The sequence below is a fragment of the Zingiber officinale genome, chromosome 10B (assembly GCF_018446385.1).
Source record: "Zingiber officinale cultivar Zhangliang chromosome 10B, Zo_v1.1, whole genome shotgun sequence".
NCBI lineage: Eukaryota > Viridiplantae > Streptophyta > Magnoliopsida > Zingiberales > Zingiberaceae > Zingiber > Zingiber officinale.
Window position 1 is genome coordinate 22,335,697 of NC_056005.1, and position 10,555 is coordinate 22,346,251.

General features: G+C 38.2%; 1 protein-coding gene across 1 annotated transcript; it reads right to left on the reverse strand.

Moving 5' to 3' along the window:
- Window positions 1-5,707: 5,707 nt before the first annotated feature.
- On the reverse strand, window positions 5,708-10,188 carry LOC122029552 (palmitoyl-acyl carrier protein thioesterase, chloroplastic-like). The gene is made up of 7 exons (XM_042588586.1): window positions 9,945-10,188; window positions 8,791-9,353; window positions 8,573-8,706; window positions 7,784-7,897; window positions 7,469-7,640; window positions 7,314-7,382; window positions 5,708-6,342 (listed from the first exon to the last, which is right to left on the reverse strand). The coding sequence occupies exons 2-7, from the start codon at window positions 9,295-9,297 to the stop codon at window positions 6,094-6,096; spliced, it is 1,245 nt and encodes a 414-aa protein (XP_042444520.1). The 5' UTR covers window positions 9,298-9,353; window positions 9,945-10,188; the 3' UTR covers window positions 5,708-6,093.
- Window positions 10,189-10,555: the final 367 nt, after the last annotated feature.

Genomic DNA, 10,555 nt, shown 5'->3' on the forward strand with positions numbered 1-10,555 from the left:
TCACACAATAATTTTATTGTTGTGTCGAGACTTTCCTTCCTCAAAGTTAAAAATGATTGATATTTTTTTAAAACAAATTATAATTAAAATATATATTAATAGTATTACAATAATTTATTATTGTTTCTAAATTAGATAACATAAAATATTATTTATTTTTTAAATTTTACTAATAATAAACTAGTGAGGTTTGACATAAGATAAAGTTATTAATATGTGGTCTAATTGTTCACTGCTTCTAATTTTATAAATAATCATTGGTAATATATGAAACTGGCCTTTTAAATTTTACTAACAAAATTAAATGTCGCCCCCCGAATATGGTTGAGTTGCTAATACGGGTTAGATATTGTTACAATGGGCAAGGTGTCGAATTTCGATAAAGTCAAGAAAAATGCTCTCCCCGCAATGGCGAACTGTTGCTTCCCGATTTACCTCCTCATAGATGGTCGTAGGGTCGGTCTTGTTGGGCTATTAGGGTGATAAATTCCACCTTTTACTATAACTAATAAAATTAAATATTTCTAATATTTATTTTAAAAAATATTAAATTCTTTTTTCCACCTAGGGCCTCAAGAATGGTTGAGACGGCCCTGGGTCCAACTATGTTATTTTGATGAGATAATAATATGATTTAAATTGGATTTTATATATGTTTTTAATATGTATATCAAGTATGTAAGGATTTATAATGTCTAGATTCGGTTTTACATGTATTTTTAATATGTGCATTAAGTTTGTAAGGATTTAAAACAGGACACATGCATCTCGAGGATCGTCTTGACTCAATAATATCAAGTTAGGGTTGGGTTAATGGATCAATGACCTAAAATTTTAGTGCTCGTGGGATTCGAAAGGATTGAGCATCAGGTGGTGGATTCATAGATATGAAGATGTTGAAACCTCAAGATTATTTTAATATGATCAAATAAGTTAAGTTATGTTCTGTGGTCTTTGATCTATGTGTCTAAGTGTGCAGGAGCTTAGGAGCACAGGAAGTCGAGCGGAAGACATGGCTAGCGAGAAGGACGGCAGGGAAGAGAGCCGACGGGCTCGGTGCGTCTAAGGGACGAGGCGCCGATGAAGAGTACACCGATGGACGAGAAGAACGTGCGCAACGTTCGAGGGACGAGAAGCCGGAGCGGAAGCTTACTCGAGGAGAAGGCCGAAATTGAGTTTGGGTGAGCCTTATTTCGATTGGCCGAAATCACCCAAATAAGCAGAGCCGGAGCGGAAGACCCGGACTGAGGCGAGCAGCACCGGAGCAGAGGGTCCGGACCGAAAAAGTCAATAGGGTTGACTTTGAGGGTCCGGGCGTCCGGAACCCAAATATTATCAGCATCGACGTGGACGTTGACCATTACGTCGGGGATAGATTTCTATACAACTCCAAGTGCCTAGAACCCTTCCAAGCGCCTCGACCAAGACTATAAATATAGCCTTGGTCCAAGAAGCTAATGACAACAAGCATTCTTGCAACAACACTTGTACACGCTCTAGTTTTCATTCAGCTTTTAATTTTTTGTGCTTACACTGTTGTAAAGAGTCTTCTCCGCCTGAAGGAGAGTTAGTGCATTTCACTTCCTTCGATTAACAATCTCCCCGGTTATAACCAAGTAAATTTAGGTGTCTCTTTCTTTTTAGTTCATTTTCTATTCTATCTTTATGCAAGTGTTCTTTTAAGTCCGAGAAGAGTTTGTCTTTATTTTTTGCAGGGCTATTCAACCCCCTTCTAGCTAGCCAACCGGGGTCCTACAAGTGGTATCAGAGCTAGGACGCTTCAAGAAGACTAACCGCCAATCGAAGCAAACGAAATGGTCGGACCAAACATCTTCCCACCAAAGTTCGAGGGGGAATTCGCGAGCTGAAAGAAGAGAATGGAGGTATTTTTTAAAATAGACTTCGATTTATTATTAATAATGGAATTCGATTTTGAAGCACCCGAAGGCAAGCAAAAATATCAATGGACGAAGAAGGAACAAGCTGACTTCGTGGCAAATGGAAAGTATAATTTCATCTGCTAAGCGTACTCCCGCCACAAGAAGCCAACCAGATCGGAGCTTATGGGTCTGCCAAGGAGCTCTGGGAAAAATTCCTAGAACTTTATGAAGGAACCTCAGAGGCAAAACTTGTAAGACGGGACTTACTTCGTAATCAGATCAGCAACCTCCGATTTGAAGAAGGCGAAACGATTGCACACCTTCACTTGAGGATTAAGGAGTTCATCACCGGACTTTCGAATCTCAGAGAAACGGAAAGTAACCGAGATTCATTAAGGTATACTCTTAATGCATTCCCTAGCAATACAAAATGGGCAACACTAGTAGATGCCTTCTATATCTCTAAGGATCTAGAAATTGTTACCTTAAAAGAATTATTTTTGACTTTTGAAGTCCATGAGTCGAGATGTGCAGATACGAAGGAGCCAACACACAACATTGCCTTTAAGGTAAGGATGGACGAACAAGACTCGGAATCCTCCCTTGAGGATGAAGAAACAGCAATGATGGTAAGGCGATTTAAGAAATTGTTTAAATCAAGAAAAGCTAACCATCCGCAGGGGTTGAAAGAAAAGGATAATCAGATGCTACCATTGCAATGAAGAATGACATGTTAAGGACAACTGCCCTAAGCTAAGGAATAAGGATAAGGACAAAGCAAAGAAGCTTGCCCAAACAAACAAGTACAAGACTTTAAAGTTGATGTGGGACGAAACGTCGCCCGAATCGGAAGTTGAGGCATTCTCCGGGCTTGCGTTGATGGCAAGTCATCAAGACGAATACAAAGAAAGTTCTTCAAAAATGAGCATCGAGAGCATCGATGAAAGAGGAGCAACATCGGAAGAAAGCAGCAATTCAGGGGGGGGCCACGGACAACGAGATCGACAAGGTAAGTCAGGTACGATCTCTCCCACCTAACAAGTTGTTTAAGTTTGTAAAATTATTAACCAAAGATTGTTGCAAACTTGAAAAAGAAATTAAAAATTTTAAATTAATTTTAGCAAAATCTTGCCCATTAGAAGAGTTTGACAAAATAAAATTAGAAAATTATATTTTGCAAAAAGAAATAAGTAACTTGAAAAATCATGCATACTCATATAATACAAGTTTTAAAAAGTTCAATAACCTAAATTGGTATTTTATATACCACAAAGGATAAATTAAAAATATTTCAAAGAAATATATCTGTAAGAAATATCTAATCAATCCAGTTGGCTGGAACCTATATTGGGTTCTCAAGTCTTGTCTAACTTAAACTTTGTTTAGACTTACAACTTTCAGCGAGAAAATTAAACGTTTAATTTCCTTATGTGGCTTTGTCTAAAAGTAGTTGATGATCCAATAAACAAGAAGACCTAGTGTCTTGCCACAGCTTGGAAGTCAAATATTGAAATAAAATGTTTAATTAACTAACTGATAAAACATTAAAATTAAAATTAGATAATGCTTTGAATAGTTATTCAATTTTTTTTTAGAAAATTCTAAATTTTTTTTTAGAAATCTATTTAACTTCTTAGAAAATCTTTCTTTTAAATTTTTTTTAATGTAGAAATTGTTTAAAATTCATTTTTTTAAATGTTTTTTACTTAGAAATTTTTTTTACTTTGAAATTTTTTACTTAACCAAAATTTCTTAAAAAAATAATTCTTGAAAATTTTATTTAACTGAGGAAATTTTTTATTTTTTATTTTTTACTTAGAAAATATTTCTAAAATTATATTTTCAAAATCAGAGTTTACTTAGAAATTTTTTTTAAAAAAATTTACCCTTAGATTTTTATTGAACTCCATTTTTTATGTGATTAAAGGGGGAGAAGAAAAAGATTAAGTCTAGGAGGAGATAGCTTAAAATTAAATTTCCTATTTTTTGTACTTTATTGCAAATTTATGTCTGTTTACTCTAACTTAACTTGGATTGCTCACATCAAAAAGGGGGAGATTGTTAGAACTCCAAGGTTGTTTTGATGTGATCAAACAAGTTAACTTAGGTCCTATGGTTTTTGATCCTTGTGTCTAAGTATGTAGGAGCTTAGGAGCACAGGAAGTCGAGCGGAAGACGTCGTTAGCGAGAATGACGACACAGGTGAGAGCCGACGGGCTCGGTGTGGCTGAGGGATGAGGCATCGTGGAAAAGTACACCGGTGAACGAGAAGAATGTGCGCGACCTTCGAGAGACAAGAAGCGGGAGTGGAAGCCTGCTGAGGAGAAGGCCGAAATTGGGTTCAGGTGAGCCTTATTTCGGTTGTCCGAAATCACTCAAACGAGTGGAGCCAGAGCGGAAGACCCGGACCGAGGAGAGCAGTACCGGAGCAAAGGGTCCGAACCGAAAAAACCAACAGGGTTGACTTTGCGGGTCCGGGCGCCCGGAACCCTTCTGGGTGCCCGGAACCCAAATATTATCAGCATCGACATGGACGTTATTGCGTCGGGCAAAAATTTCTATCACACTCTAGGCGCCTGGAACCCTTCCAAGTGCCCTGACCAAAGTTATAAATATAGTCTTGGTCCAAGAAGCTAATGACACTCTAGTTTTCATTTAGCTTCTAATTTTTTGTGCTTACACTGATGTAAAGGGGTTTCTCCGCCTGAAAGAGAGTTAGTGCATTTCACTTTCTTGGATTAACAACCTCCCCGGTTGTAACCAAGTAAATCCAGGTGTCTTTTTCTTTTTAATTTATTTTCTATTATATCTTTATATTAAATATTCTTTTAAGTCTGAGAAGAGGTTACCTTCATTCTTTACAGAACTATTTAACTCTTCTTCTAATCAACCAATCGAGGTCCTACAGAAGGGTCATATGACATTGAGCAAGCTTAGAGAGGTTGGAGCTTGTGCATTTAATGGCTTCATTATAGTAAAAATTAATTACTTTCCTCTCAAAAGCATTTAATGACTCAATGATCTAGAATGAGGTGGACTTATAGGCCATTGGTCAAATGACATTGAGCAAGCTCAAGGAGCTTACTGTGCTCCATGGCTCAATAGTTTGAATTAATAGGATGAACGCATGGAGGCAAGAAGATTATGAGAGATTATAAGAGGGAATGTAATATTATGGGGTTTGTCTTTAGACACCATCATTAAAAATGATATACTACAGATAAATAGGGGTAAGCTATCTAGTCTAGTGGCTTAGTTTGTAAAACCTTCTCTCTCTATCTTGATCGTTATACTAATGACTAATAATCATTCATGATTTATCTCTTTTGTATTCATCTAAAAATAGATTAACGGGCCGGATACTGTGAGTGAACGAATCGTCTTTTGTTACATTAATTGTAAAGCCTTCAACCAGAGCATTATATTCAATGAACTCTGCATTCATGAACTAATAATTTGATTTATTATTTTTGTTTCATTGAAGACCAAGTGTCTTGTTCTTCATAGCGGTTAATTTTAGAGATGACTAATTTGACCCCACGAAAATTCACTCCTTACCTTTCATTCACATTGATCATAACATTAGGAGCTTCAACTTCTCAATTTGAGCTCCTTGCCTTTGAACCCTAAATCATTTGAACACCTCAATCGAACATCCCTTGAGGGTCTTCTTACCCTTGATCAAAGATGGTCCATTGTCTTTATTTTATAGAGATCCTAAAGCCCAAGCTCTCTTGTAAATCGAATTGGAAAATAATTTCTCCTTAAGACTTGCATTCAATTTGAATAAAATCGACAAAAACCAATGTATAAATCTCTCAATTATATTTTGAATGACAATCGACAAGTTAGGATAGAGATATATAAAAGAAATTGGCTCCAACAATGAACAATGGCATCCCAGGGCATGAGGGGTAGAGCTCATTGCTTCCCGATCACCCCTTACATTCAACTCTTCTCCATCAACACTTCTTCGGTTCTTCTCATGCAGAAAACCATCGTCCTAAAAGATGGATCTAAAATAGAAAGCAGGCTACACAAATTAGAAGGAAAATTTACAAATAAACAAATCATACAAAGCAGTGTAGCGAGGTGGCCTTCCCGTTTACACATTAGGATATTTGCATCTCAAGAGCAAGATGTCAAAGAAGGCTGTCAAAAACAGGATGTGAAAGAATAGAGGAGTATTTGAACATCCCATCCCATGTTTGTATCACGGAAGTGAGCCCGTGTTTGGGAGGAGACCCTGGGCACGCTTGGGCCTCCATTCCGTTCGTGCCCGTAGAACCTCTGCTCCGCTCTCCGACCGTAGAAGATGCTGACACTCCAAGCCAGTCTCCGGCAAATGGTTGCTCGAGACGGCCGCCAGCGACTGCAGAACACTGTCCTTCCCGCACTCCCTCCTGTACTCCATCGTCATGCCTGAAAGCTCATGGCTCTCCAGGATTGAGATCGGCGCGCTCTGCATCCAAAGCAAAGACGGCACTTTTGGATCAATCCATGTCTTTCCTCGCAAATCATTGGCGGGTGGTCCGCCACAAAGTAACACTATTAGATGCAACTTGAAATAATTGAATCATTTTTTTAGTCGGATCATATTGCGGTGCAGGCCCAGAATGCCGTGAGATATAGAGGGGAGAAAAGAGAGGCAGCATGTGATGCTCCAGTGGTAGTCAATGGACCCAACACCATGTGACACACTAACAAACAGACAAGATTGAGATGTTTCATCAACTAGAAGAGTTGAGAAGATTCTCCTGGTTGCAAATTAGTAAATTTGTGTGCCAACGAGATTAAGACAGTGAAATCACATCTAAAATAGGATTACCAAATCTAAGACATGGATGATGTCTGCCAAGAGTATGAAGAAAGAAGATATAATAGCACTGTAAATTATAGGGAATTGATATACACAAGGTAGGGAAAACGAGTGACAAGTGCTCAATAGAATGTTCTCGACCACAATGTGATACACCGTTATTAAGCATTAACATCAAAATAATTCGACAATTGACCAAAGAGCGCACTTAAAATTGTGAAATTTTCAAAAGAAGCATCTACCTTTCAGATTTCCCAAATGACGCACTTGTTTTTCATTTTACCCCTCCCGCCCATCACTATAGTGTTGCATTCAAAGAACAGCACCACAGTATGCTAGAGATTTCTAAGTGTTTGGTTTTAGGTGATTTTTGAAATGCAGCACCGCAATGGTACTATTCTTTGAAATCCAACACAGAGAGATACAATGGAAAATAAGTGTGTGCCCTTTGGGTAATCTGAAAGTTAGGTAAGTCTTTGAGAATTTCAAAATTTTAAATGCGCCCTTTAATTAATTGCTGAAAATAATTCATATAATGTGCCAGAAAGATTCATAATACTGTCTTCAAAATGTCAAATGCATATTTCTAATCAACGAATGTAGCATTAAATTACCTCAAGGATCCATCCAATATATTTAACGTTGTTAACATGCTGGTTGACATCCAAATCACCCCACCGCGGCTGCATTTGACACGGAGAAATATTTACACATCATATTCACGGAATCTTGAAACAATAAAGACACACATCCAAAGTTCCAGACTTACAGTTAGCCCTGTTCGAACATAATCTGCATTATCATCTTCGAGCTTTGAAAGTTTTCTGCCGTCGTCATTTATAATAGGATCACGGTCCATAAAATAGGATCCTATTTCTGCACGGACTTCCTCTGGAATTTTTGACAATCTCCTAGTCTGTTTGTTCATCATCACCCACACACTGCATGTAAAGGCCACAATCAAGAAGACCACAGGAGCCACATTAAATTTTCAAATGAGAAAGAGAATGCGCATACTTCTAGAATTTCAAGTTACTTAAAAAGAGAAGATTTGCTGCACAAAAAATGCCATTACAGAACTAACCTAGTTGCTCGCAGAACAGTTTGGCCAGTTCGATAGTCCCGAACATGCCAATCTCGACGCATCCCATTTTTCCCAGATGAAGCCACCCATGTATCCACTTGAACAACATCTTCCCTTAAAATAGATAGAAGAAGACAATTTAGAAACAATGCATATTAAACTTGTTATAGAAAAGATATAGCATAGGCAATGGCAATATATTATAAAAGTACAAGAATTCATTTGCTTGAGCAAAGCAGTAAAATATAATTGAAGAAAATTTATAAATAAATAAATCATTGATTTAATAAAAGAGAGAAGCCTCATTATCAGAACAATTAAAAAGGATACAATCCAAAACAACAAATGACATAAATTGTTTGTTGAGATATATGATAGTAGAATCAATGAGTAGTTTTCACTAAAAGAGATAACTCCTAACAAACACAGTACTAGAATTTCAACCTAATAGCAAAGCCCAATATAGACACACAGGCATGGACTATTGAAGCTAAGTTGCAGCAAGTAAGAGCAGATTTAATTTTAGCTTGTACTTCTGCAGTGAATTCAATGTATGAACTGACATGTGAGACAAAACTGCAACGGCAATTTGATATTTTGCAAGAAAAAATAACCATCAGAAAACAAAAAATGGAGAACAAAATTTCTCAGGCACATAAGGCATAAGCTTGCTTAATGTTTCTAGCATGGACTTTTAGAAGCCCAAAACAAGGAAGATTTTTTGCTCTTTTGTTTTTGTAACTAATGATAAAACAAATACCAAGATTTTGATATAGAGAGAGAATATACCAGGAAGGATATTGTTCAACAAGGGCTTGCATCTTAGTAACAACCCAAATCAAATTTCTCTTACTCATTTCAGGAGTTGAGCCAAAGCCAGCACCCATTAACCCAGCACTCCTTACATGATTAAGAGCAGTTTCCTGCGGAATATGTAAACCAACTGCTAAAATTGAAACAATGAAAGCTAAACCGAAGGTGATTCAAGCAATAATCCACCAGCAAACCTGTAGATGATTCATCAAGGTCTCTATAGATGCTGTTCGATCTGCCCCTATTTCATATGACCGAATGGAGAAATTCTGTCTGAAAACCATTCCATCCTGCATGATCTTCCCAAGCCCAAATGCATCGGCAAGCATGTCAGGTCGCTTGGGCTTCCAGTCAATAAGTGTAAATTGCTTTTCCGCTGCCAAAAAGATAGTAGTTACGGCAGCAAAGAGAAAACTCCAATCTGGTAGCTGGTTGTAGAATGTTCTCGAGGATGAGGGAGCTTCTTCCTCGATCGTGTGGGATTCAGATTTCAGGACGACCTTTGTCCCGTTGACCTTAGGAGGTGCTTGGGCATGAGCCTTAACCTGCATAGCTCCATATGACGAGGCGGGCTTGGCTACAATGCCTCGAACGCCTAAACTTTCAGGAGTTTCATTAATGGCCCTTGATGCTTTGGATGACGCCACAGACGAGGAAGATGGGACTGGGAAGAAGGCAGAAGCAGCCACAGACGCAACCATGATCGAAGCTAAAAGTTGCAGCCTTTCTCCTGCTCAACCGGAACTGAAGAACAGACCTGGAAAACACAATTTTTCAGATTTTATGAATGAACTTAATTGACATTTGGTAAATCTAAAACTTTTAGAGAAAAAAATGATGAAAAAAATGCTTGTCAATCAACTAAGTCAAAAATTAGCAATCTCTCTAAATTATTCAATCAACAACTTGGGGAAGAAAACAACTTTAATCTTCCAGTCAAAGAAATAAGCAACTAATTAGAGAAATTTCAGAAAAAGGTTGCGCCTCAACATTAGTAACTTTGATGACTCGACACAGACAAAGGGGAAAAAAAAAAAAGCTAAAAGGACTTCTCGGAAAAGAAAGGCGCCGTCTACAGAATCCCTCCTCTAATCAATTAGAAGAAGAAGAAGAAGAAGAAAAGCTAGCTAAGAACGACAAATTCCTTTTCCGACTCACAAACCATAGAAGGAGTCATCCCAAACCAAAATTTCCTCACTTTTTAGTTCGAAATCAAACAAAACAGAAAACAAATCGAAGCCACAAGACATACCTAGCAGATTAATTACAGAGAGGACGAAAAATCCGACACACAACGGAATGCTGGGAAACAAAACAGCAAGACTGCAGAAATCATATTCATTCAAACCTCCGGTTGAACGCGAGGCTTGGAGAAGCAACGAGACGGCCGGTCAGCTTCCTCTCCCCGAACGAATCACCGCCCGCGGTCGTCGCTGATCCCTTTCGCCTTCACCTCCTCCTCCTTCTCCCTCTAGGTAGCTTCTTCTGCTTCTCGATCGTTCTACGAAGAAGCGACGAAGCCTCCGAGAGAGAGAGAAAAAAAAATGGAGCTTTTTTCTCCCTTTTCCAAATTCCAAATACAGCGGTTTTCGACAATGCGAAACGGGCCCTTCTTATTTGAATTCACATACGCTGTCATCCGACCGACCCAGAGCCTCCCGTCAAGTTATGTGGGACCGCCATCTCCAGTTTCGTGGGACCGCCTTCGTACGCGGCCCCCCAATTAAGAATCACTTAATTATAAAATTAGGGTCATTAATCTGGAACATTCTAATTTAATTAAAATTAGTGAGGAGCTGTTTTTAGCACCAAGGCACATGGGGATGGGATGAGAGATTAATCATCAGTGTGGATAATGAATCAATCTTAATAAAATTATTAATAAATAAATAAAATCAGCGTGACTATTTTACCCCTATTAAAAGCATTACGCGGTCAACTTTGCGGAGAAGCGTAGCG

What these genes read in the sequence shown, in the direction of transcription:
- LOC122029552 (XM_042588586.1), bottom strand. Translation starts at nt 9,297, where the DNA reads ATGGTTGCGTCTGTGGCTGCTTCTGCCTTCTTCCCAGTCCCATCTTCC. An exon ending in ATGTTCGAACAGGGCTAACT is followed by an intron (nt 7,383 to 7,468) that starts GTAAGTCTGGAA and finishes TGTCAAATGCAG; the next exon opens with CCGCGGTGGGGTGATTTGGA. An exon ending in ATATTGGATGGATCCTTGAG is followed by an intron (nt 6,343 to 7,313) that starts GTAATTTAATGC and finishes CTTTGGATGCAG; the next exon opens with AGCGCGCCGATCTCAATCCT.